Source organism: Rhodofomes roseus, assembly GCF_022264815.1.
Source record: "Rhodofomes roseus strain CIRM-BRFM 1785 chromosome Unknown C8Q71scaffold_2, whole genome shotgun sequence".
NCBI classification, from domain to species: Eukaryota; Fungi; Basidiomycota; class Agaricomycetes; order Polyporales; family Fomitopsidaceae; genus Rhodofomes; species Rhodofomes roseus.
This window is the reverse complement of record NW_025952958.1, coordinates 853871-878856: the sequence shown is the minus strand read 5'-3', so window position 1 is coordinate 878856 and position 24986 is coordinate 853871. Positions and strand designations below refer to the sequence as shown.

Below are 24986 nucleotides of genomic sequence, written 5' to 3'. Positions count from 1 at the left end.
ACTGTCAGCCACTCTGTAGTAGCCCGTCTGCGTCCGCATATAAGGCGGCAGGCGTACCCGTCGCTGCCCTCACCATCCTCGACGCTGTGTCTTCCGCTGCACACACTGCTACCAAGATGCCGATCAACAACACCGCGAAGCTCGGAGGGACCGCCTCCGATGAGACCGTCGCGAAAGTCGGGGTATGTTCGCTTCCGCGGCCCGCGCTCACACCGCAGGCTGACACCGCCATGCACCCATAGCACGGCCTCATGATGATGACGTGCGTCCACCACTCCTCGCGCTGTGGCCCCGCCGCTGAACAGCGCCCGCAGATGGCGCGGCTCGGGCGTCGTGCCCGACGAGCAGTGCTTCGAGGCCATCAAGGCCGGCATCGACGCCCTCCCGCCGGGCACCAAGGCCCTTCTCAACAGCGGCGAGTTCTACGCGAACGACCTCGGCACGGGCAACCTCGAGCTCCTCGCGCGCTTCTTCGACAAGCACCCCGGCTACGCGGACAAGACCTTCCTCTCCGTCAAGGTCCGTCTGCTGCCCGCATCCCACTCTGAACATACTACTGAGCTGTCTGTGCAGGGCGGACGGTCTGCGCAGGGCCTTGGGCCCGATGGCTCCCCGGAGAACCTCCGCCGCAGCGTGGACAGCATCAACGCTGCCCTTCGCGGCACAAAGAAGCTGGACCTCTTCGAGTCTGCGCGCGTAGACCACAACGTGCCCGTCGAGGAGTCGATCAAGGCACTCGCGGGCCTCATCAAGGAGGGCAAGTTCGACCACATCGGCCTGTCGGAGTGCAGTGCTGCGACGCTCAGGCGGGCGCACGCTGTAGGCTACTTTGACTTGAGCGCTGTACCTGTCAAGAGCTGACGAGTCGGCTGTATGCAGGTGCACCCGATCGCTGCTGTCGAGATCGAGGTCAGCCCGTGGTCGTACGAAGAGGAGACCAAGAAGGTCATCGCCGCTTCCAAAGAGCTCGGCATCTCCGTCGTCGCCTACTCGTACGCCCCTCCCGTTCCTCCCCTCGCGCGAGACCGCTGACCCCCGGACCGCAGCCCCCTCGGTCGGGGCTTCCTGACGGGGGCGATCAAGAGCGTGGACGACCTGCCCGAGAACGACATGCGCCGGCGGTTCACGCGCTTCGGCGAGGAGTACATGAAGCACAACCTCGCGCTCGTCGACGCGCTCCAGGCGATCGCAGCCAAGAAGGGCTGCACGCCCGGCCAGCTGAGCATCGCGTGGGTCGGCTCGCTCGGCGAGCACGTCATCCCCCTCCCCGGGTCCTCGTACGTGCCCCTCCCCGTTCGTACGAGCAGAGAATTGATTGACGGGTGTACGCCGGGGCGTTGACAGGAAAAAGGAGCGCACGCTGGAGAACCTCGCGGGCGGCGACGTCGTGCTCACGGAGGCGGACCTCGCGGAGATCAATGCCGTCCTGGAGAAGCACGAGGTCAAGGGCGATCGCTACTTTGGCAACCCCGCGGCCGCGCACTTGTGGGGATGAGTTGAATGGGCGTGTACGTATCAGCACGATAGTAGTAGACTTGGAGGCCTGGGTGTATTGAGTCGAAAGGATTAGGAGTCCCAGTCTGTACATAGCCTGATTGTTCGCCTTCAACAAATGACAACGAGAGACGGTATGCCGTGTCTGCGTGTGGCTGAACCAGGAAACGAGGGGAAATTGACGCGGAAATTGAATGATGGGATGCGATCTAGACGCCGCCGCGGCTATCTAATCTGCTGTAGCCGGGCGAACTCTGGACGATCGACCCGAGTCACAGCCAGAGTCAGGCAAATGGCCCAGCACCCTCCCCGTTCCTCCTCCTCCTACCCCCACCGCGTCGCTCACCCCCACAGCTAGCCCGCACAGCCCGCCTATTCTTCTGCACGATGTGTGGAATCGTCGCGGCACACGGAATCGACAACCCCGCCGCGCACCGACCGCGCCTCATCGCGTGCGCGAAGAAGATCCGCCACAGAGGGCCGGACTGGTCGGGCTGCTACAGCGGCAAGCAGACCATCCTCGCCCACGAGCGACTCGCCATCGTCGGCGTTGGTGCGTCCTCCACTCTATTTGCGTGTCCGATCGACTGAAATACCATCTTTGCGCGCAGACACGGGCGCACAGCCGATCGTGAGCACCGACGGAAAGATCATCCTCGCGGTCAACGGCGAGATCTACAACCATGTCAAGCTGCGGGCATCCCTCAAGGAGCGATATGCCTTCAAGACGCACTCCGACTGCGAGGTCATCATCCCGCTCGTACGTCCCGTCCCTCCTTCCCTCTACGCACCCTCACTCACGTCCGCACACAGTACATGGAGCACGGGAAGGACCTCTGCAGCCTGCTCGACGGCATGTTCTCCTTCGTGCTGCTCGACGAGTCCGTCTCGCCCCCGCGGGTCATCGCCGCGCGCGACCCCATCGGGATCACCACGCTCTACCAGGGGCGCTCCTCCGCGCGCCCCGGCGCGGTCTACTTCGCGTCCGAGCTCAAGGCGCTCGTCGACGAGTGCGACGACATCATCTCCTTCCCGCCGGGCCACGTCTACGACTCCGCGGACGACTCCACCACGCGCTACTACACGCCGTCCTGGTGGGACGGCGACCGCGAGGGCCCCCGCGCCGTCGTCCCCACCGCGAAGGCGGACTTGACCCTGCTGAGGGAGACACTCGAGGAGGCCGTGCGCAAGCGGCTCATGAGCGAGGTCCCGTACGGTGTCCTGCTGAGCGGGGGCCTGGACAGCAGCTTGATCGCGGCGATTGCGGCGAGGGAGACGGACAAGGTCGCGCAGGCGCAGATCGAGGCGCGGAAAAAGAAGCTCGCGGAGGCGCAGAGCGGGCCGCCGTCGCCGATGTCGCCCGCCCTGGCCAACGGCGCCATCACCGAGTATGGTACGCGTCCCGTTCACAGTGCAGGCTTTGCAGTCGGGCTCATGACAGTGCGTGCATGCAGCAACGATCGCCTCTTGGCCGCAATTGCACTCGTTCTCTATCGGCCTCGAGAACTCGCCCGACCTCATCGCCGCGCGCAAGGCGGCGAGCTACCTCGGCACGGTGCACCACGAGTACGTGTTCACCGTCCAGGAGGGCCTCGACGCGATTCCCGACGTGATCTACCACCTCGAGACGTTCGACGTCACGACGGTGCGCGCGAGCACGCCGATGTACCTCCTCAGCAGGAAGATCAAGGCCATGGGCGTGAAGATGGTGCTGAGCGGTGAAGGGAGCGACGAGATTTTCGGCGGTGAGTGACTTGGGTGCGCGAGTCGATGAGGCGGGCTGAGCTGAGCGTTGCGTGAAGGTTACCTGTATTTCCACGCCGCGCCCGATGCGCCGTCCTTCCACCAGGAGTGCGTGCGGCGGGTGAAGGACCTGCACACAGCCGACTGCTTGCGGGCCAACAAGTGAGGCTATTTGCATACGCTCGATACCCGTATCCCTGTCTAACGTGTGTTAAGGTCGACTATGGCGTGGGGCCTCGAGGCACGCGTGCCCTTCCTAGACAAGAAATTCCTGGACGTCGCCATGGGCGTCGACCCGAAGGAGAAAATGTTCAGCAAGGGCGCCGCACAGCAGGTCGATGAGGACGGCTGCCCGCGAATGGAGAAGGTACCTCACAATCCAGTCGTAGCGTGTATACGGACATCTGAATTTTGCCACCCTAGTACATTCTCCGGAAAGCCTTCGACTGCGCGCCTGACGGCAAGGTCGGTCATTACCGTTATATCTGCTCGACCGCAGCCGCTAACGACGCTCGTTCCGCGCTAGCCCTACCTCCCTCGGTCCATCCTCTGGCGCCAGAAGGAGCAGTTCTCCGACGGTGTGGGATACTCTTGGATCGACGGGTACGTTCCCCGCTCTCCTTCCACCCGCTCTCCTCCCTCCGAACTCACCTCGCCTCGCACACACAGCATGAAGGACCACGCAGCCGCCGTCGTTTCTGATGAGGCGTTCGCGAAGCGGGCAGAGCGCTGGCCGGTGAGCACGCCGGACACGAAGGAGGCGTACTGGATCCGCGAGATCTTCGACGGTGAGTCATTCGTCCCTCTTATAGCCTAGCTCGTCGTCTGGACTCTCAACTCACTTCATCCCATGTTCTGCAGGACTCTTCCCCCAGGAAACGGCGGCGAGGACGGCAGTGCGGTACGTGTCGTTCATAGCCTTCTTTCATCTTACGTGAGGCCGTGATATGGACTAACTCACCGGTGCACGGCAGGTGGATCCCGCGCGGCGACTGGGGCTGCTCGTCGGACCCGAGCGGGCGGAGCGTGAGCATACACCAGGCGGCATACGAGGAGGAAGAGACGTCCAGTTAAGCGGACTGTACTAAAAGCGCGATCGTATACCTAGTTGTAGTACATTATAGATATAGACCAAGAGATCTAGGTGATAATGGGACAGTAAAGTTGAAGTGTCCGCATGTCAACGGACGCCCTGGCGATGGTCCTGGGAACGAGAAGGGATGCGCAATGAGCGAAGAGACGGTGGGATACCGAGCGGGAAGATGGACAAGAGCAGCACAACGAGGGTTGGGGGTCGACGCCTGAGTATTATATCGGAGCGAAAATGCATGAGTGAATAATGAGTGATACGGTATCATCAACTGTGGGTACTCGATGACAATGAGACGATGACGAAGAATGGTGGGGGAGAAGACGCAGAGATGAACAGAGAAACAGCAGCATACGGGACATCGAGGTAGACATGCGTGCCTGACATATAGCGATGGTGGCAGAGTTGGTCGTATATGTTATCCTTAAAAGACGTGACGAACATGAAGGAGACATCAACAGTGAGGCAAGTCCATGAGCATCTAAGCGTTCAGAGCATTGAGAGAAGGGTTCTGCGTGATGATCTGGCGGTATAGGCCTACGCCGGAGTCCTCCGACGGTGCGGGCGAGGACAGCTGCTTCGGCGCAGCCGCGGTTGTCGTCCGCGTGGCTGCACTTGTCTGCGACGTGTTGCGAGAACGCTTCGGCACGGGTGTCGTGGTCGTCGCACGCGTGCTCCCGTCCCAAGCTGGGCGGTCTCTCGTGACGGTGGCCTTCGTGACAGTCGCCTTGACCGAATGGTCCTCCTCGGAATGAGGCTGCCGCCGGCCACCAGCGGGTGTAACTTGCGTCCTGCGGCTCGCTGGACGTGCACCGCCGCTTGGTGAATCTGCAGCGACCAAGCGCGTACCGAACTTCGCATTCGCTGACGACTCGCGACCGTATGCGGTTGGTGAGCCCGCCGCGCCTCGCCGTGCAGCGTTTATTGCCAACTGCTTCGGCTTGATGGGCTTCTGTACGGTGACCTTGTCGGCGCCCCAGTAGGAGAAACTCATCTTGCTTTTCCGATCAGAGTCGTCGGAATCGTTCGCGGGATCATCGTCATCGTCTGGCATCGGTACAAGGCGCGGTTGTACGCCTGAATGTACTTGTGCCCGGGAACGAGCGACACTGTATAGGTACTGAGCACTGATTCAGAAACCGACTGCCGAGAACACTTACTCCTCCATCGACACGACACCTTCTCTCGGCTGCACGACATCTCCTATTGCCCAAGTCTCAATCTGTCAGCGTCGACAAAGCGGTGTATCAGCAACTCTGAGGCCTATAGACAATAGACTCGACGGGCACTGACCTTGAGGAACTTGTAGAGATTCCGAGGCTTCGTATGCGCGTTCCGCCGCCCTGTGGTAGCGTACTTCGCCTTGCCCTGCAGCTCTGGCAGAGAATTCGTCCTGGAGTTCGTCGAAGCTCCTAATGGCAGGCAAGTCGTGCCCGTACGCTGACACCGGAGCACGACATCATTGAAAACAACGAGCCACTGGTCCTTCTTGCCTCCCACACCTCCACTTCCGGACTGAAGAACGTCACTGAGACGTTTGAACGACGTCTTGCCTCTGACATTCTTCCCGTTCCCTGAAGTTGGCGGTGATGAGGATGGTTTAACGTCCGCCGCGGGATTGAGGCCGCCGACTGGCCTCTCTTCCATGAGCACCCGCGACGGCTTCGGCACCATGAGCTGCTTGACTTTGTCCAAGCCTTCAATACGCGCGAAGACGTCTCTCGTCTTGTCGCGCTCCTCCTTCTGGATCTTCTCGTCCTCAATGCTCCGGACGATCATCTCCACCTCCGCTACCATACCAAGCGTGCTCTCGTACTCGAAGGTACTCGGGTCTGTGTGGTATAGTAGGTTCTGGAAAAGCAGCGGGTACTTGAGCAGTCGTTGAAACGGCTTGGAGAGGGAGATGGCAAGCCCTGTCTCGCCCTTGTCCGACGAGTTCAGCTCCAGTCGCTGCAAGCACTGGCAAACCTTCACCCATTGGTCGGCATCCTGCTTCTTCGGCTTCTTGCTCGCGCTTGCTGTGGAAAGAGCATTGTCGACCTGCTCGAGTGCCCGCTCGAGGTGGAGGACATATGTCGCATACCCGTGAAGGATATGCGACTAGATATAAAACACAGCGACCATCAGTGAGTTAACTCGATTGTTCAACGTTGCACTCACGTTGCTCACGAAGACGTCCGCTAGTGACCGGACCAGTGGGTACTGCTCCTCGTACCTCTTCCTGAGGTTCTCGCTGAGTTTCATATGCCCATCCAGGATACCGCCTTCGATAACCTCCAGACATTTGCGAAGGTCCTCCGGCAACTCTCGCGCAGGCACCGCTCCATTTGTCACAGCCTCCGTCACCGTACTCTGGCTGCGCTTAAACTTGCGCAGCACGTTGGCCCCAGAGTTGGTCGTCGGAGCTCTAGTAGAATGTGCGCTGGGCTCCCCCGCGTACTCTCGATCGCGTTCACCGATCATCGACTGCCGGCCCAACGATTGCGTCGAGGCTGTCAGGTTCATACCTCGTGGGGGTGGTGGGAGTGATTGGTGGGAGCGCGAGGGGAAGGGTACGGTCGTGCCAAACTTACCACCTGTTGCCCGCGAGTGCGAGTTGTACGGCGATCGGGGGTGGTTGTGCTTCGCTGCCTGGCTCATGGCCGAAGTGTTCTTCCCTCGCGACGTGTATGTTGCGCCCATCCGGTCGTCTGCCTCTCCTTCCTCGTCCGAGTTCATCGACTCACCGTCGATGTTTGGATGCCCATCGTCCTTTCGTGGAGGTGTGGTATTGGCCTGAGGCGATGGGGAGTCAGACAGGAAGCCGATTGGTGAGAGGAATCGAGCTGCGATGGGGAGGTGCTCGAGTGATTCTCGAGGCGTATCCGAACGCGGGTAGTCCTCATAATCGAGAGGTGTGGGCGACGCGATTGGGGAAGTAGCAGAATAAGGGTGAAGGAGGGGATCAATGAAGGTTTCTTTCAACTTTAACAATTCATTCACATAGCTAGGTTTGATGTGTGAATGAATTTCGGACGGAGAGAAGACGCGAACACGCACCGTTCCTCGCTTGCAACAATCTCCCAAAGCACCTCCTGTCGCGTGCGCTCACGCTGCCCGATGTTCGATACAAGGTCCTCCTCCGCAACCTCGCTCCATGACTGCGCCAACAGTATCCGACTGCTGGCATTTGTCGTCTGGGAATACGGAGTCCCTGACCGCAGCGACTGGTGGATAGACGCGCCGTCGTTATAGCTCTTGGCGGTAAATGGAGACGGTGCCGTGCGTGTAGACGCTTGCCTAGTCGATCGAGCGGTTGATGCAACATCAGTCTTCGAGGACGCAGCTGTCGACGTCGACCCGCGCGTATCTTTGGCGTGAGCAGCCTGGAAACGCGACACGGACGACTTTGCGGGTCCAGCACTCGACGAGTCTGTCTCGGGTAGTGCACCCAATGTTGGTCCCGGTGTCGGTGGAGGAGAGAGAAAAGCGACCTTCTTCTGGATGTCGCTGGAGGTACCATTGCTCATGCTGCCATTCGTCGTCTTGCGCGAGCTGCGTCCTGCTGAGTCAGGCTCCTGCCGCACCGTTTTCGAGGAGCCTACTGACTCGTGCTTCCTTGGGAGGTTCGAGATATCCTCGAGCGGAGGATCTGCAGGGGGCAACGAGTTCATGGCAGCGATCGGGGTTGGTGTCGCCGAGGACTCGGTTGACGTGGATAGATCGTGCTCGTCCGGCGGCGGGGGGAGGGTGCGGTCAGAAAGCTCAGGCAGAGGTTTGGAGGGGTCTGTAGGAGTTGCCGCTGAGCGCTGGGGCGGCCAGTCGGGAAGCGGAGGGAGCTGGGGTATCTTTTCTCTGAGAACGTCGGTCCTGTCTCTGTCCTTCTCCTTGGTGAGGCCGATGCGGTTGAAGAAGGCCTTCATGGCACAAATACAGCGCGCAGGGCGCAAGGAGGGCGACGAGAGAGGTTGGGAGAACGTGGATACGAGGCCGACGGAGGGAGGAGGAGAGGTGCAGTGATAGGTATCACACGCGCCTCGTGGCTTTTGCCTCCGTCACGTCTGCGGCCCTTGGCTGCACATGCCAATGGCCGCTCATCCTCCTCGCCCCGCCCACAGCACAAAGCACCTCGCCCTTCTTCGCTACCCTTTTCGCGACCTCGTCTTCCACCTCGCACAGCGCGACGATGGCCTCACAAACGGCACCGCCCTCTGGCTCGGCGCGCAGTGTCTCTCCTTGTACTTAGCCGATGCGCTCAGACTCAAGGCGCCTCCCGCGCGGCGTCTTCGAGCCATCGAACTCGGGAGTGGTATTGGGCTGTCGGCGTGCGTTGTTCCGGGAAGTCGTTTGCCTTCTATCTCATGCGGTGTGCAGACTCGCCTTGTGTTCCATGGGCTGGGACGTGCTCGCAACAGATCTGCCCGATGTCATTTCCGCCGTGCTCACAAGCAACGTCGTGCGTAACGCATCGCAACTGCCTGGGGGCAGCGGCACCATCCAAGTCCGTGCCCTCGACTGGACGGTGCCCGCAGATCAATGGGTATGGGGTAACGGCACGTTCATAGGGTTGCCAGGTGGCCCAGGAACAGAACGTACAGAACTCGTCGAGACACTCGGGCCACCGTTCGACTTGATCATCTCCTCGGACACGTTGTACGCCGCAGAGATTGTACACCCGCTCTTTAGAACACTGCATGCCCTGATTACGCTCTCAGCGGGGCATGGTTGCCGTTCGCCACCGGTATATCTTGCCATAGAGCGCCGCGACCCGTCCCTTATCGACCTTGCACTCGCGGATGCCGTAAAACTGTGGGGTTTCGCCGCGGAGCGAGTGCCACACAAGAAAGTAGTCAAGGCATTGGACAAAGGCGGCGTGAAATGGGACAAGGAAGATTGGGAGGGCGTAGAAATTTGGAGGTTCACACAGAAAACAAGCAGCTCACCTGTATCCGCAAATGTTTAGCTAGTCGTGTTTTCGTGTGTGCAGGTGCGGGGAAACAACATCGATCTTTACAATGTAAGTGCAACGAGAAAAGAACGCGCGGCCAGGGGGGCCATCGTGTCGGGATGTAGGGTAAGTGGTCGAATTCCCGTGCCCATGCGGGATATCGCCATGGGATGAGTATCGTTGTACAGGGTAGTCATCGAGAGCATTGGGTATTAGACATCAATGTCGTTTCATTGGTTGTGGGCATCCCGTTGCCTATGAGAGCCTGATAACAAGGTTGCAGCAGGCGGCGATGTCTCTCGGATCCTGGTCTTCGCAAGTGCACTGGGTCGCAGTATAGCATGCGGTATTCTCATGATGAGCTGATGCCATTTGCCTGCACTCTACAGCATTCCTCAAGTCAGAAATGGTGTGTGTGTCGAGATTCATGAAGGCACCTACGGAGTATTACGACCGTCTGTGTCCATGTCCTCTCTGCGGGTGGCCACTAGTCTGAGTGTTCTGTCAAATCCGTGACTTGACTATATTGTCACCATGCATAAGGCTCTTCTCCGGGTGTATGAATATAGCTCACTCACCAAGTCTCTCCATGTTTCCTCTTCATCGTTCTCTGTTTGCAGCTGGTAGACCTGCATGAACCCCTTGAACCTAGAGAAAATCAGTCAGTATTCTGTTGCAAACTGGATAGCAATGAAGCGGATGCGAATCGGGGTGAATGTCAAAGTTAACACGAACGACTCACGTCAGACCACCGTCCTCTGTCACGTCCAGGAACTCCATCAGTTCCTCCTTCGTCGCCTCGTCAAACGGGGTGCCATTTGTGTCACGCGCCCATGTATCCAGCCCTTCTGGCGAGAGGTATGCCCCCTCAGGTGGTGAGAGCAACCCTGCGCCCTTCTTCGGCGTGGGTCGCGGCATGCAGTACTTCGCGAAAATGTGCTTCAGGCAGGACTCTAGCTATAGTGGAGGATCGCTGTGCGTCAGAACGCCGTCTTCACGGTAGCATAGCTGGCTCCAAACCTGTACTGAAATAGCACCATCATCGTCCAGTAGCTGGACCCCCTCAACACCGTTCCTGCGCCCCTGCCGTGTAGCTGGTTCCGGAGTCTCTGGGCGCGGCGAATCCATCCGTAACTCCTCCACGTCGCGGTTCATGCCGGGCATATAGAACTCCTCAGCGTAGCTCCGAGATACGAGGGAGTGTGTCCAAGAGGACGAGGAAAGCGATCGTCGCGTTCAGTGAGCGCGAACAAGGTAACTTGGGACGCGGAGAGTCGCGGTACAGATGATGCCTTCCACAATAGGAACACAGATCGACCGGTGGCGGCCCCGCCCGGGCGCTTCGGGCCCAGCACCTACAACTTACTCTTCGACGCCCATCATGGCTACAAAGGCGCAGCCTCTGTCAATCGAAAGCTTGCTACAGAAGCAGAAAGAGGAGAAGGAAGCGTCGTCCAAAGTATGTCCCGTTTTAACACGTCGTCGTAACATGCTCAAGGACCGCTCGTGTACAGCCCAGATTCTTGACTAAGGAGCAGCGCGCAAAACTCGCAGTTGAGAAGCGCGAACAGGAGATAAGGGAGCAGAAAGAGCGGGATGAACAAGCGAAGCGCGACCGTGAACGGTTAGAGCGAGAGGCTGAGGAAATCAGGGTGAGAGAGCGGGAGAGGGAGCGAGCGAGCAGGTACGGGGACAGTGGCAGATGTCAGTGCGAGTTCCTTATCGTATGCCTGCACCCTAGTAACGCGTCCCATCGTTTGCTTCTACAGACGGTGACAGGTATGAGCGGGACCGAGGCAGAGACGACCGAGAGGGCAGATATGGCCGACGAGATGACCGCAGGGACAGGGACCGACGACCACAAGACGACAGACGGTCTGGTTCCTACCAAGGTGTCCCAACAGGTCCTCGTGCAGAGCGAGGGAAAGCACCTCCGACTGGCCCTGCAGCGAACAACACCGCTTCTATGCCTCCGCCTCCTCCACCTTCCGGCAGCTCGAACGGAACCCGCACGTCTGATCTGACAACACCGTCGGAAGCATATGTACCGCCGATGACGGTTAACGAGATCGACGCAATCCGCTCACGTTACCTCGGCGTCGACAAGAAGAAGCGAAAGATCCGCAAGATGAATGACCGCAAGTTCGTCTTCGACTGGGACGAGCAGGACGACACGTACAATGCAGAGACGCCCGCGGCCGTAGGCAGCCAGCGGCAGGGCGCGCAGATAATGTTTGGTCGCGGGCATATCGCGGGCATGGATGATGGGGGAAACGTGCCTCCTAGTGGCAGGCAAAATGGAAGCGAGGGTGCCATGCAGCTGGCGGACCCGCTGGAGCGGAGGAAGGCGGCGAGGAGCGGCCTGGACGAGAGGCATTGGTCGGACAAGCCGCTGGAGGAAATGAAGGAGCGGGATTGGCGTATCTTCCGAGAGGACTTCAGCATCGCTGCCAGAGGTGCGCTGGTTCTCTCCATTACGCATTTTGTACTAACCGACTGACTCTATGCAGGTGGTCAAATCCCACATCCGCTCCGTTCATGGACCGAGTCTATCATCCCTCAACAGATTCTGGATGTCATTGATCAGGCTGGTTACAAGGAACCGTCTCCCATTCAACGACAAGCCATTCCTATCGGCTTGCAGAACCGTGACATCATTGGTATCGCAGAAACCGGTATGTTAGCCTGCGACTGGATATAGTTGGTTGCTCACGGGTGTCCAGGATCCGGTAAGACTGCTGCCTTCGTTATTCCGATGCTCGCGTTCATCTCCAAGCTACCGCCCTTCACCGACGAGAACAGACATCTCGGTCCTTATTCGCTCATTCTCGCACCTACACGCGAGCTGGCACAGCAGATTGAGTCGGAGGCCAAGAAGTTCGCAAGTCCTCTAGGATTCACTTGCGTGTCTATCGTTGGAGGAGTATGTCATCTTCTAGATGTTCTTGCCGGCGGGCTATACTGACATCTGCCATTGTAGCGTGCCGTTGAAGAACAGCAATTCAACCTGCGCTCCGGTGCCGAAATCATCATAGCCACTCCTGGTCGTCTGAAGGACGTCATTGAGCGACATGTCATCGTCCTCTCTCAATGTCGCTACGTCGTAATGGATGAAGCTGACCGGATGGTCAACCTTGGTTTCGAGGTGGACCTTACCTTTATCCTCGACAAGCTCCCGAGCGACATGATGGAGGGCGAGGACCAGGGCGAGCAGATGGATGTCGACGGCGAAACCATGATCAAGAAAGGAAGGAACCGCGTCACGACTCTATTCAGTGCTACAATGCCGCCGCCGGTTGAGCGACTGGCTAAGAAGTATCTGAGGAAGCCGGCAATCATCACTATCGGTGAGGCGGGTAGGGCTGTGGACACGGTCGACCAGAAGGTCGAGTTCGTTAATGGAGACGAGAAGAAGAAGTGGGTGATCATTATGTTGTTGTGTCGACTGGGCTCTGACTTCGCACGTCACAGGCAAAAGATGCTGGAGATTCTCAACAGTGGAATCTATCCCGCACCTATTATTACCTTCGTCAACCAGAAGAAGACGGCAGACATGGTTGCCAAGGATCTTCAGCGTGCAGGAGTAAGCATCAAGCTAGATGTCCCTGTTGCTGCCGCTAAATACTCACACCTTGTAGTGGAGCGCTGCGACGTTGCACTCGGGCAAAAGCCAGGAACAGCGAGAAGCCGCGTTACAGTCACTGCGTTCAGGCGACTCCGATATCCTTGTCGCGACCGATCTTGCAGGTCGTGGTATTGATGTGCAGGACGTCAGTTTAGTTATCAACTACCAGATGGCCAACACCATCGAGGCGTATGTCCACCGTATCGGTACGCAATCCCTATTTTTCGCGGGAATGCCGTTGCTCATGTGCACGTTGCAATATAGGTCGTACTGGTCGTGCCGGCAAGCAGGGTACTTCGATCACTTTCCTGACGAACGACGACGAAGAAGTAATGTACGTCCGCCCACTGCTTCGATCCCATCTCGCCTTATCTAACCACGTACAAATCACGCACTAACTATATTCCCGTGTCGAATGCAGGTACGATCTCAAGCAAGGTACGGTACCTTACGTTATCTCTTTCTCGTCAAGGCCGCAAAGGCTGACTGCTGCGGTCCTCAGAGATCTCGAAGAGCCCGGTGTCGAAGGTGCCCATGGAACTCGCGAGGCACGAGGCAGCGCAACACAAGGTGTCAAGGGAGATGAAGCGCAAGCGGGACGCGGACGACCAGGGCTAAGCGTCGGTCTGGTCGTGTGGAGGATCTGCGCTGTCGTGGAAAGGAAAACTTTCGTCACCGCGGGAGGGTATAGGGTATGGCAGCGTGTATATGAACGAACGTGTGGTGAGAGGCTCCTGCTGTATTTCACTGTTACGCTAGTCTGCTCTTTGGAGTATAGCTCATACCGCGAACGTCTGACGGTATCGTGCGCGCGCACTCCGTCCGCTCTGATGTTTTTGTCAAGTCAGAAGTCCCGGACGCGGCATCAGGTAAGAACTCAAATACCTCTTACTTCCTCCCAGGTATGTCAAAATTAAGGCGGCGACTGTCACTGTATATCATATCCCAAGCTCTGCGGCGAGACGCTGTTGAGCAGCACGGCCAATGGTCAATTTGTACTCCCGGGTACAGTTTCCCAAGTTGTTTCGTGCGCTGTCTCGTCATCCTCCGCCTATCTCCCTGGCCGGCTTTGACAGGAGACCCCACTCGCACTCTCCGTATGGCTGCTCTCGGGACGTCCGCGTCGGAGACGGAGCAGCCCGAGGACGTGTACGTTGGTGTACTCGGAGGGGCGGCGACAAATGATTGTAGCGATCGGCCGATCGGCCCTGCCAGTGGTGGCAGATACCGATTCGCGTGATCGCGGGACGGACGAGCACGCTAAGCGCCCGCCCGAATGCGTGCCTCCGGAGTCGCCGGCAGCTCGGCGGACGGCATACGGTGCGTTTGTCAAGTGCCTATCCTCAGAATTGCCTTGGGCTGACCCGCGGCCGATGGCGTCGCATCAATGTTGTGCTGACCTTGTGCGCATGACGCGTTCGCTCAATGTGGCCACACCTGCCTTGAATGGCCTGTGGCTGCGTTGTGTCGAGACGACTCCTGGGGCTAAGTGACTTAACATCGAGCACACAACTGAGAGATATCCCTAGCGTCTCAAACATGCCCCGTGGACGCCACAGATGTCATGGCCGCCTCGAGTCTCTTCAGGGTGAAGCGTCCCTGAGACGGCACAAAGATAAATAAAAATGGGGCTCCAAATCTTCTGATCAGTGCGGACAAGGCATGTATCAAGGCCTTGTCTACGCAGCCGCTTCGTCACTTCGTTTCTGCCCGCAGGAGCTGTGTCCTCACTCAACGTCAGGCGGCACAGACTAGGCTGATTATATCGACGGCGTGGAACCGGGTACGTACACGGGTACAAGCAAACAAGCACTCCATTCATACTTGTCTTTGGCGCACCCCGCATTACGGCACCGGATTCTCCTCCGCGTAGGTGTCGTTCCGCAGGCAGAGTGCGCTCAGTTGATCACCGAGGACGAGTGGTAGTCACCGGGACGCCAGTTCGAGGTCAGAGCGAAGCTAGCCTTGCAGTCAAGGGTCACATCTTGGCCTCGGATTCGCCCTTCACTTCGCGCGAGAGCCTACCCCAGCGTGCTGCTCGGACCTCGACACAATCCGTGCTCATACGACGAGTGTACGCACCGCGTTTTGATCGCTAGCCGAGATGTGATCCCGCGCGCCGTCTCTGCAGTTCTAGACTCGGGCGTGTGTCGTCGGTGCTGCCACGATGGCTCAGCTTGGTGTGTAGAACGTCTGTTGAGTGGTGGCTTGGCCCGGCAGGAAGTCTGGATCGCCGTGGGGCGCGCTAATGAACTGTGCTCGGAGCCAAGACGCGAGACACGACGGAGGCTATTCAAAGGCTATCACGAACGCTCCACGACGTATGCGCAGGCTGCAGAAGTTGGCCCCAAGGCCGTTGTCCCTTTGTACGACTGGCATTGGCAACACGGAATACAGGTGACCAGCCGCGGCTAAGCCCAAGCCACTGACTTGTTAGCGGCATCACCGCTTCTCGATCGAAGCCGCCGACTGTGCGGACCGTCGTAGCGCGACGTCGACCCGAAGTACCCCACACTTCCCTGGACCCTATACTAATAGCTACGTGTCCGCTACCCTCGATCGCGGCCGAGCGTGTCTGTGGGTGTCTTCGCATGTGTATTATGCAGACGTCGAGCTGTATTATGGCGCACATGCTCGCATACGTTCCGTTCACTCAGGCTATGCGAGCGTGCACACCCACCATGAGTCTCTAAGACAATTTAAATCAAACATTGCACTTCATGTAGCCCTTCGCTACCGTGATGTACTCACTTGCATCTAATCACGCAGCCGCAGGGACAACAAAGATGCCCAGCAGCACACGATGGCCCGACGGAACGCTGAACGTTCACGGGAGACGTCCTGGGCTTGCGCCTCGAGGCAGCCCCACTACCACGCTACCACGCGAGGATCACAAACAAACACACGCACACGCAGCCCCAGGAGAGGCTATGATCAAGCACACCAGTAGACTTGAGTGGATGAATTCGAGGATGATCCCGTCCGGGGGTAGTAAACAGCGCTAGCCAAGTACATCCGCAGTGGTAATCAACTATGGACGTCAGACGTTATACATAGCCAAACTCACTCGTATTCGGATCGCCAGTCGGGGACGTCAATGCGCTTAGCACGTATATGCAGTCAGATGTCCCCACCATGCATACGAGGGTGCAAACGACGAGCGGCCACGGTCCACGGTCGCCTCTCGAGGTCCGCCCGCCTCCCCACCTCCCCGCCCCAACGCCCGTTCCCAAGCCAGCCGCGGCACGCACGCAGCCGACATGCCTTCCGCCCCAAGCCTGTCAGCGAATCACACGCATCCTCGAGAGCGCGCCGTCGTTGGCTGCTGCGCGCATGGGAATGGGAGCCAGGGCCTCTTCCGAGTCCAGCGCACGGTCGTCCGGCAGGCAGGCCTGGGTCCGTCGGATGGCAGAAGGGGTCCCGCGGCGCTGGGAAGGTGCACAGTCAGATTGACATGCCTTGGCTGTCGATGGGGTCGTGACGCAGCTATGTGTCGACGAGCTTGTGTAGATGATCGGCCATTCAGTTGGTTGTCAGATGCGGAGGGATGGAGACCGGATCCAACCATGGTTCGTCGAGGGCCTACGCATTATACGTCGGAAGACGTACAAGTCTGTATCAAAAGGAGGGACCTTCTGGAGCGCTTCGTGGCTTCCGGCGGACGTCAGACGGAAAGACTCGGTTGGCGCCATCCCTCCCAGTGGGCTAGAGTAGACCTACTTACGGCAAGAGGGATAGGGGTACGAAGCCAATGCGAATGCGACGCCTGCAGGCAAGGCAAAGACCGCCCGGAGCCTGTTGGCGAGGACTCAGATGTCCTCTACCCGAGGTATGATAGGGCTCGAGCACATCCTACAACATCACATGACCAGGCGGACAGCGCCGGGGCGAGACAGCGATAGTAGCCGTGTTTGTGCGTTCGTACATGACGATGATATAATCTTTTATCGCACATGTCGAGAGTTTGATGGTCTGAGACGGGCTGAAAATCTGTGCGCGTCGGCGAGCATTTCTCGGGCTACAAACTCCTAGACACTGCAGCAGTTGCGAGCGCTGGGATGGGCGTCTACGGTTGACCACGCAAATATCGAGGCAGTAGCACTCGGGACAGCACACAAAATCAGGCTTCAATCGTAGGTATTGACTGCGCCGTTCTCACACACTTTTCTGGCATGCGCGCGGACCGCAAACTGTCATAGTGTGCGATCATGGCGAGTTTGCAAGCTCGTGCGCGGCGAGACAGCGCCTGGCCGAGGATATAGTGAATCTCAATGTATTCAGCTCACACTCTTGCACTTTGGGCATCGTTTATGCCCTGCACGCTCACCTCGATGCACCGGATATCAGTTTGCGCATGCAATCCTGCAGAAGAGCCATTTTGCTGTCCCACGTTTGCGTGTTCAACCGTAGACGCCCATCCCAGCGCTCGCAACTGCTGCAGTGTCTAGGAGTTTGTAGCCCGAGAAATGCTCGCCGACGCGCACAGATTTTCAGCCCGTCTCAGACCATCAAACTCTCGACATGTGCGATAAAAGATTATATCATCGTCATGTATGAACGCACAAACACGGCTACTATCGCTGTCTCGCCCCGGCGCTGTCCGCCTGGTCATGTGATGTTGTAGGATGTGCTCGAGCCCTATCATACTAGCAGTCGAGTCGAGTCAGCAGTCATGTTCTGTGAGTATCGCGGAGGCTTCCCCCGCCTTCCGCAGGTGGTACTAAGCAGTGGGCTGAGTGTGGCTTCCTTCGAATCAGCAGCCTAGGATCCCGTCTTCCCGAGATCGACGATTGGCTCTCGAGAGCTGCGCCGTCTGAGGCTGGAGCTCCGGAGCCAATGGTTTCTCAGAGACTCCACTTGCTAATCCTGTGCGTCGCTGAGCTACTCGAATGCTTGATCGCCCATACCGCCAGCTGTTGTACGTGGCGTGCGCAACCCTGATGCCCAGGGTCCTCGACGAACGTGTCTAGGCTGCATTGACTTTGTTGGACGAAGAGCAGTGCGGCTGTATGATGCACTTACAGATTCCGTGTGGGTCGGGCGGCCCCGGGATGCAGAACTTTGATAGTTATGGAGGCTTGGACGACTAGTCGTGAGCTCAGAACGAATGGCGACGCGCACCTGGCTGTGGATCCGCGTCTAGGGTGGACTGCGGTGTTTGAGCAGCGCTGCTAAGCGCGACGAGCCCGGCTGGGTGGTATCCAGGTATGGGTGCGATGCCTGCCGCGGCACGGTGCCGTGCGAGTGTCGACGATACGCCGTGTAAGCAGAATGTATACCTGGCGCGGTGGGCTCATGGAATGCTTATGCAGCCCATGTGCGCCCGAGTTTGTCAGTGCGAGACGGGACCTCGAGCTGAACGTCTGGGAGCAATCAGGAGCTGGGCGGTGCGAGGCGGTATTGAAGCAACCGCAGACCGGTATCTACGGTTTGGAAGAGGCCGGACGGTGCGGGTATTGAGCGGACGCCGCACGACTGGCGGTCGGGGGCGAACAGCTTGCAGGGGTGCTGGACACTGACAGCGACAATTATGGGCCCGATTTGGAGGACGAGCAGTGCGCGGGGCACGGGCACGAAAGCGGCTGGGGCGATCGCTGGAGATGAGGTCGTGTGCCCAGCGGGGCGTCATGCGAAGCGGGGCTTGGGGCGGCCTTGGCGGGTGACCAGCGCAGATCGCAGCTGCATGGCCCCGCTTGGGCCAGCCAAGGCCGCCGCAGCCGCCGCCGTCGCCAGCAGCGAGCAGAAGCACCAGCGGCCGCGCCGCGCCGAATGGGGCACGTCCCCGGAGCACCGGCGGGCACCGGCGCGACGCCGGCCGGAGTGACGTCGACAGGCAGCCGATTGGCTCGCGCCATGCGGCCGATGACGGCACGCGGGCGCCCCTCGCTTGCCCGATCGGGCACCGTTCGACGCGGCTGCACGATTTTGCGATGCAGACGAGCCGGCCGCCACCGCGCGCACTGGGCGCGACGCGCGCGGGCAGCGTCGGGCAGCGGGGCGTGGCAGGCAGCGGGGTCGGACGCCAGCCAGGCTGTGGCTGTGACAGGCCGGGCAGCGCGAGAACGCGCGAGGAAGGTCGGTTCGGACGCGGATTGGAGCGCAGATTGGGCCGTCGACTGGGCGGATGCTCGGCAGGCGGCTGCCGGGCGCAGGCAGCGGACGTAGGGCGTTGTCTGGTGTGCGCGAGGCGTGCGCTGTGGCCTGCGGTGGCTGGGTGCAGTGGGTGCTGGCAGAGTCAACTTAGGGGTGTTTTGTGCAGCATGACGAGGATGCGTGGGGCGCGGGTCGGGGGAGAGGGAGCTCGCGTGGGGGAGAATTTCCGGACCGAGATCTGAGATGGGCTGCCGAGTGATGCGCGCCATAAACGACTGCCCTCGCTCTCTTGTGCAGCCATATCTCCCCACCCGCGTCGTCCCTCGCCCCGTCCTCACCGTCTGCAGCGGCGTCCCCACCATGCTCTCCGCCCGCCCCATGCAGCCCCTCACCCTCGCGATACCCGCCTCCCCCGCCGCCGACCTCGCCCACCCGCCCCTCGCCCACCCCGCTGCCGCTCACCCGTCACCCCGCAATGACATCTCTCCATCGCCCCCTGCCACCGCGCGTCCCTCACAGCCCACCGCCCCTTCAATACCGTTTCCTCCAGAGCACCACCATCAGCCTCATACCCCGAACGCGGCCACCGACGGCAGTGCGACCTTAGGCATTGCCCCCAAGGAGCAGGTTGGTCCCTTGTCCTCGCCGGTCGGTGCATCCGCTGAGCTCCGCTAACCGTCCCCACAAATGCGCTTTTCTCCATCGCTGCTAGGCTCCTCAGCCAACCAGGCGGCCCTCGCGTTCCCGTTTCCTCTCCACAGCCTTCACCCCGCGCAAGCGGTCCCCGTCTCCCAGTCGTCCAGGTGAGCCTGCCGCGAACCCTTCGCCGGACACCTTGGGCCTGCCGTCTCCAAGCCGCTCCGTCTTCAAGCGTCGACCGAGCCAGTCCAACACCCAGGTGGCTGCGTCCAACCCGTCTTCTCCACCGCGCGTGTCTCCCGACCGAGAGCACCCTCCACCGCTGCCAGATATGTCCGCCAGCGCAGTTGCTACACCAAACGGGGTGGCTTCTTCCGCCAGCTCCATCAATGTCAAGAAGGACAAGCACTTTCCGGGCCCTCTGCATGACTTGAAGCGGTTCCTGAACCATCACATGCCTCATCCGCACGGGCATAATCACAGTGCGTCCACTACTCCCGGTTCCATGCTGCAGACTCCGCCTGCGGATGCCAGCGTCGCCACACTCGACCAGCGTCGTGGCGTGCACTTCGACCAGTCGGGCTTGTTGGATGCAGCAGGCGTCGAGGCGCCTGCAGGCTATCATAGCACTGTCCCCGGCACACCGGCGAACAATGAGTCGACAGACTACGTCAACGGTACTCCGGAATCAGGAAAGCATACATCGCGCTTCTCGACCTTCTTGAAGAAGGATCGGAAGGAGAAGGAGGACAAGGATAAACATCTGAGTGAAGGACGTGTCCGGCCATCGCGCAAATCGAGCATGGCCAAAACACCCTCGCCAGGCGCGTCCGATGCGACTGGCAGCGGCAGCAGCAAGCGCAGCTCGCGCTCGCCGTCGCGGACTATCGACTCTCAGTCGAGCCCACCGGCCTCCGGCTCTGGCTCGCCGACCTCGACTGCGCCGACGACGGCCCCGCCCACGTCGGGCTCTGGCCACTCAGGCGAGACATCCAAGCAGTTTGCCGCTCCGTCGGTACACCGCGATGGGCATACGCCAGGCTACGTCGTACCGAGCCTCTCGTCCGCCACGCACGCGCATTTGAGCAAAAAGTACGGCAAGTGGGGTCGTGTGCTCGGCAGCGGTGCTGGGGGTACTGTACGTCTGATCAAGGCGCCGACGAAGCAGGGCGGTACGACGTTTGCTGTGAAGGAGTTCCGGCCTAAGCGGCAAGGCGAGAGCGAGCGGGAGTACCAGAAGAAGGTCACTGCGGAGTTCTGTGTGGGCAGTACGCTCAAGCACAAGAACATCATCGAGACGGTGGATATCGTGACGGATCACGGGCACTACTATGAGGTATGCGTTGGTTGTATCTCTGCTTGTTGGCCCGCTCACTCTGCGTCTAGGTCATGGAGTACGCACCATACGATTTGTTCAGTGTGGTCATGTCTGGAAGCATGTCGCGTCCGGAGATATACTGCGTCTTCCGGCAAATATGCGACGGCGTCGAGTACCTGCACTCGCTGGGGCTCGCGCACCGTGACCTCAAGCTCGACAACTGCGTCATGACGAAGAACAACGTCGTGAAGCTCATCGACTTTGGCACCGCGACGGTATTCCACTATCCGGGCAAGAAGACGACGCTCGCGACGGGCGTCGTCGGGAGCGACCCATACCTCGCGCCCGAGGTGCTCAACGCAGATAGCTATGACCCGCGCAAAACGGACGTGTGGAGTGTCGCCATCATCTTCATGTGCATGGTGCTCAGACGGTTCCCGTGGAAAATCCCGGACCCGAAGTCGGATGCAAGCTTTAGAGCGTTCGTCCAGGCGCATCCCGACCTCTGCGAGAAGCCGAAGGAGACACCGAAGATCGAGTGTGCGAAGCCCGAGGCGTGCAAGAAGCACCAGGAGAAGAGCGAGACGGAGGCAGAGCCGCCGCAGAACTCGACCGCTCCGTCGATCGCGCCTTCAAATACGTCCGTCGCGCCGTCGAATGCATCCACTGCCCCGTCGGAGAAGCTGTCGCGAGACGGCTCGCACTCGTCGGGCTCGGGAACGTCTGATGAGGAGTTGGACTCCCGCCGCAACATGCTGGGCTCGAGTGTCCTCTCGCGCTCCACAGCGACGCTGCCCGCTGTGTTCCTGAACAGCCCTACCGGTGCACAGTCGGATCCGGACCCCTCCGTGCGCACCTTTGCGCGCCCTGCCGACTCGACAGAGTCCCTGCCCGCCCCGCCGTCGCCACAACTGTTCTTCAAGCCTCCCCCTGTGCACTCCGATTCCGGCCTGACAGCCCTCGCGCTCCCGGCTGCAAGGATGGACAACAAGCGCACGAAAGAGTCCACCTCTAGCTCTGCGACGGACACGCAGAAGAAGGAGCGTGCGCGGGAAGCACAGCGCGTGTCCACCGAGGCCGCCCAGGGTGCTGTGACGGAGTCGCAGAAGTCTCAGTCGAGTGCGAGCGCGACGAGCGCGAACCCGAAGCCGTCGACGACCACGCCTACGCCGGGCAAGAAGGACCAGAACGCCACCATCCGGCCCCGGCGGCGCGCAGACAGCAGAGCCAGCGTCGCTACGTTCCACCAAGGCGGCGCAGAGTCTATCTTCCGCTTGCTCCCTCGCGAGTCGCGTTCCGCCATCCGTCGCATGATGTACATCGAGCCCTCGGCAAGGTGCACGCTCACCGACCTGCTCTACGGCAAGGGCAAGTCGGACGACCTGCTCTGCGGGTGCCACTCGCACGCGCGCGACAGCCCGGCCTGCCAGGACCACGCACACGCGCTGGAGGACCAGGACGACGGAGATCCGTGGCTGCGGAGCATCGCGCCGTGCTCGGAGCCCGGCGTGAAGCCGAACCACACGCATATCAAGGTGGCGGTCGACGAGAAGCAGGGCAAGCGGAGGTTCTTTTAGCGGGCCTCCGCGTCCTCGCACCCGTCGCCGCGCCCGCCCCACTCGCATTGTTCCCCCATGCATCACTCCGCATACAGCATAGGCTTGACTTCAGCTCTTTATTGTTCGTCTTCGTCGTCGTTATTGCCATCCGCTCGGACGCTTCTATATGGCATTTGTGCATAGAGCCCGCCTGCTTGCTTCATCTTCGTCTTGTTTGGGCCGTTTGTCTTGCATGCCCTGACCCCTCGTTTGCGCCCCGTCCGCGTCCGCCCTGCATGCGCCCGACGATCCTTGATGCCATAGATCTTCGCAGCCCGGCGGGGCGGCCCAAAACACATATGTACATGTCTACGATAGTGAAGTTAGAGAAAGTGCTCTGTACTAGTAATAAAGCCTCATCAATACTGCAATACATTTCTTTGAACAATCGTTTGCAATCCGCCTTTGTGCGTGTGCCTCGGCGGGGTGGTGACGACACGTAAGGGAGATAAGATGAGAGCATTGCAAAGGGTCTAGACAGACAGCGGAAATGAAGCTTTGAAGTACATGACACAAGTATGACAAGCAAGCAGGTCAAGAATCAGTACGATGCTTCTCCCTCGTTAGAGCTCATCCCGGCGAAGTTTAGCTTCGCCTTCGCCGTTGCCCTCTCTGGCAGGCTTCTTCTTCCCGTTGCCCTTGCCCTTGCCTTCCTTCTTCTCGTTACTCTGCTTCTCGCCCTTGACGCCATACCCAGCCGCACGTAGCGCATCGGCCAACTGATCTCCCGCTGCATCGAGCTGGTCCTGGAGATCTTCGCCGCCCAAATCGAGGTCGAGGTCGATGAACTCGATCACGAATTCGCCGTTGTCGTCCTCGAGTTCCTCGACGTAGACGTCTGCGCCCGGGCCCGCCCTCATCGCGTCCTTTTCCAGAAATTTTGCCAGGGCCTGGCGGATGACATCCCGCGGCAGCTTGGATTCTACAACTGGCTCCGGGGCAGGAGGAGGCGCGATGACGGGTTTCGTCTTCTTCGGCACCTTGAGTGGGCGATCCGCTGCCTGTAGCGACCTGTCTGCATTCTGGTACTCGGTCTCGTCGAGGACCTCACGGCAGCGGATGAAGGCTTCGTTCCGGTCGTCGACACGCGACTTGAAGCCTGGCACGCCGCACAGCCGCGGTGTCGCGATGTGGAGCACGTAGTGGCACGTCAGGGTCTCCTTGACGAAGAGGACGGTGTCTGTCATCGTCATCGAGCAGTGGAACTGCCGTGGGCCGACCGATCGTCAGCGGTATTCTGCAGCGCGAGAAACCGATCGCTGGCTGACCTGCACCTCGATCTCACGCTTCCTGCCCGTCTTGTCGCAGTACGTTCCGTCACCCCAGCGCTGTACCAGGTAACGTGAGCCTGCGCCACGGGCGAGTTCGACGTTTGCGGCAATAGCTGCTTGTTCTGCAACAGTGAGATCCGCGCCAGGTTCTGGAGTGGGCGGTGCTCGTCCGAGGGTATAGGCTTCCCACTGTCCGAGCGAATTATTAGCTATGTGTCATGCACAGCGATGCGATGTTGCTTACTTCCGAGTCTTCCTCGGGGGTATATTCGCCTGGCGAATGGTCGACTGTCGGATTATGCGATGGGATATACGGGTAAATTACTCACCATGCCGATTGTTGGCCTGCTGAGGTTGTTCGTGGAATTGGCGTACATGTGAATTGTGGCAATATGCGTAGGTGAACCAGCCTTGCCTGTGCTGCGCTCCCATTCATTCACGGCACGCGTGCAGCACCTGATGTGACCACTTACATAAAGACACTTGCCATTGAGCGGTTGCAAGAGCGACCAGCCGTATAGCGGCGATACATCAGGCTCCGGCTCGTCTGCGACAGTTGCAGCGCTTTCATCTGGTGGAGGCGGGATGAGACATAGGTATGCCATCCGGGGGCCCAACCTCATGAGCTCCAGGGCGTAATTCAGTCCCTGCGGGGGATCTGGCTGTCCAGAAGGCGGTCAATAATGCACCGCTGCCGCTCAGGTGACAGAAGGATTACGGACTGCAGGCGTGGTACCACTGCCCTGTTCCCTGCCGCCCTCGATGCCCTTCAGCGAGCCACTGTGCCAGCCTGTCTCGCCCCATTCCCAAGCCTCGTCGAGAAACTCTGGCTGGCCACCCTTGAGGCCTTCGCGCAGCCACCGGTCGGCGGTCTCGTTCAGGACGGGGAGGCCGTTCAAGTACGTCACGCGGTATTTTGGAAATGCATAGGGATCCTCTGGCAGCAGCGAGCGATGGAGGCTGGCCGAGACGAGGAGCGAGAGCGAGAGGGGGACGAGAGACAGCGAGAGCATTGTAGGCGTCCAAGCACTGGCAGAGAGCAGCCCGGGGAGGCTCAGCCACCGCGTTCGCGGCAGTCACGAGTGACGCGCGAACACGTTGCAGACGTTGTGGCGCGATTGGATCGGAGATCCATCGGAGCAGGCGCGCCCCCCGCGCGGCATTCTAAATGGGCTGCCTAATTGGGCG

The 24986-nt window shown here is 59.7% G+C and overlaps 9 protein-coding genes across 9 annotated transcripts; 6 read left to right on the top strand and 3 right to left on the bottom strand.

The window, feature by feature from the left end:
* Positions 1 to 116: 116 nt before the first annotated feature.
* On the top strand, positions 117 to 1495 carry C8Q71DRAFT_853194 (aldo/keto reductase; the record flags this gene model as incomplete). Its single annotated transcript, XM_047926914.1, has 7 exons — positions 117 to 182; positions 243 to 262; positions 315 to 519; positions 574 to 819; positions 880 to 992; positions 1047 to 1277; positions 1345 to 1495. The coding sequence occupies 7 exons, from the start codon at positions 117 to 119 to the stop codon at positions 1493 to 1495; spliced, it is 1032 nt and encodes a 343-aa protein (XP_047783705.1).
* A 275-nt stretch (positions 1496 to 1770) lies between these two features.
* Positions 1771 to 4333, top strand: C8Q71DRAFT_214075 (glutamine-hydrolyzing asparagine synthase). Its single transcript, XM_047917060.1, has 11 exons — positions 1771 to 2047; positions 2106 to 2254; positions 2308 to 2887; positions 2949 to 3239; positions 3297 to 3399; positions 3454 to 3604; positions 3661 to 3702; positions 3764 to 3840; positions 3907 to 4025; positions 4099 to 4138; positions 4212 to 4333. Exons 1-11 carry the CDS (start codon positions 1882 to 1884, stop codon positions 4309 to 4311), a joined length of 1818 nt encoding a protein of 605 aa, XP_047783704.1. The 5' UTR covers positions 1771 to 1881; the 3' UTR covers positions 4312 to 4333.
* Positions 4334 to 4808: 475 nt separating this feature from the next.
* On the bottom strand, positions 4809 to 8229 carry C8Q71DRAFT_794040 (Dbl domain-containing protein; the record flags this gene model as incomplete). The annotated part of the gene is made up of 5 exons (XM_047925518.1): positions 4809 to 5436; positions 5488 to 5549; positions 5621 to 6427; positions 6488 to 7313; positions 7367 to 8229. 5 exons carry the CDS (start codon positions 8227 to 8229, stop codon positions 4809 to 4811), a joined length of 3186 nt encoding a protein of 1061 aa, XP_047783703.1.
* Positions 8230 to 8365: 136 nt separating this feature from the next.
* Positions 8366 to 9328, top strand: C8Q71DRAFT_733784 (uncharacterized protein). Its single transcript, XM_047922357.1, has 2 exons — positions 8366 to 8631; positions 8681 to 9328. Exons 1-2 carry the CDS (start codon positions 8387 to 8389, stop codon positions 9267 to 9269), a joined length of 834 nt encoding a protein of 277 aa, XP_047783702.1. The 5' UTR covers positions 8366 to 8386; the 3' UTR covers positions 9270 to 9328.
* Positions 9329 to 10539, bottom strand: C8Q71DRAFT_733782 (uncharacterized protein). Its single transcript, XM_047922356.1, has 5 exons — positions 10275 to 10539; positions 9997 to 10211; positions 9833 to 9902; positions 9696 to 9775; positions 9329 to 9637 (listed from the first exon to the last, which is right to left on the bottom strand). Exons 1-5 carry the CDS (start codon positions 10416 to 10418, stop codon positions 9607 to 9609), a joined length of 540 nt encoding a protein of 179 aa, XP_047783701.1. The 5' UTR covers positions 10419 to 10539; the 3' UTR covers positions 9329 to 9606.
* Positions 10540 to 10635: 96 nt separating this feature from the next.
* Positions 10636 to 13640, top strand: C8Q71DRAFT_876793 (DEAD-domain-containing protein; the record flags this gene model as incomplete). The annotated part of the gene is made up of 11 exons (XM_047928416.1): positions 10636 to 10713; positions 10769 to 10958; positions 11024 to 11710; positions 11765 to 11929; positions 11978 to 12177; positions 12235 to 12671; positions 12726 to 12837; positions 12893 to 13085; positions 13144 to 13213; positions 13301 to 13317; positions 13382 to 13640. 11 exons carry the CDS (start codon positions 10636 to 10638, stop codon positions 13495 to 13497), a joined length of 2265 nt encoding a protein of 754 aa, XP_047783700.1. The 3' UTR covers positions 13498 to 13640.
* A 2455-nt stretch (positions 13641 to 16095) lies between these two features.
* C8Q71DRAFT_733775 (uncharacterized protein) lies at positions 16096 to 16784 on the top strand (the record flags this gene model as incomplete). The annotated part of the gene is made up of 1 exon (XM_047922355.1): positions 16096 to 16784. Exon 1 carries the CDS (start codon positions 16140 to 16142, stop codon positions 16779 to 16781), a length of 642 nt encoding a protein of 213 aa, XP_047783699.1. The 5' UTR covers positions 16096 to 16139.
* Positions 16785 to 19819: 3035 nt separating this feature from the next.
* C8Q71DRAFT_699772 (Pkinase-domain-containing protein) lies at positions 19820 to 22506 on the top strand (the record flags this gene model as incomplete). Its single annotated transcript, XM_047920083.1, has 2 exons — positions 19820 to 20947; positions 20998 to 22506. Coding segments are annotated over 2 exons (2637 nt in total), but the record flags the coding sequence as incomplete, so codon positions are not given.
* Positions 22507 to 22596: 90 nt separating this feature from the next.
* On the bottom strand, positions 22597 to 24811 carry C8Q71DRAFT_876769 (uncharacterized protein; the record flags this gene model as incomplete). Its single annotated transcript, XM_047928415.1, has 6 exons — positions 22597 to 23732; positions 23796 to 23987; positions 24043 to 24071; positions 24128 to 24218; positions 24272 to 24460; positions 24521 to 24811. 6 exons carry the CDS (start codon positions 24809 to 24811, stop codon positions 23091 to 23093), a joined length of 1434 nt encoding a protein of 477 aa, XP_047783697.1. The 3' UTR covers positions 22597 to 23090.
* Between the last annotated feature and the right edge of the window lie 175 nt (positions 24812 to 24986).

Bases quoted from the DNA above. Each gene is read 5' to 3' on its own strand.
- C8Q71DRAFT_214075 (XM_047917060.1), top strand. From the start codon at position 1,882: ATGTGTGGAATCGTCGCGGCACACGGAATCGACAACCCCGCCGCGCAC. The intron at 3,605-3,660 runs GTACCTCACAAT...TTGCCACCCTAG, and splicing joins GCTGCCCGCGAATGGAGAAG to TACATTCTCCGGAAAGCCTT. The intron at 4,139-4,211 runs GTACGTGTCGTT...GGTGCACGGCAG, and splicing joins GCGGCGAGGACGGCAGTGCG to GTGGATCCCGCGCGGCGACT.
- C8Q71DRAFT_733784 (XM_047922357.1), top strand. From the start codon at position 8,387: ATGCCAATGGCCGCTCATCCTCCTCGCCCCGCCCACAGCACAAAGCAC. The intron at 8,632-8,680 runs GTGCGTTGTTCC...TGCGGTGTGCAG, and splicing joins AGTGGTATTGGGCTGTCGGC to ACTCGCCTTGTGTTCCATGG.
- C8Q71DRAFT_733782 (XM_047922356.1), bottom strand. From the start codon at position 10,418: ATGCCCGGCATGAACCGCGACGTGGAGGAGTTACGGATGGATTCGCCG. The intron at 9,903-9,996 runs GTGAGTCGTTCG...GATTTTCTCTAG, and splicing joins ACAGAGGACGGTGGTCTGAC to GTTCAAGGGGTTCATGCAGG. The intron at 9,776-9,832 runs GTGAGTGAGCTA...GTGACAATATAG, and splicing joins AGGAAACATGGAGAGACTTG to TCAAGTCACGGATTTGACAG.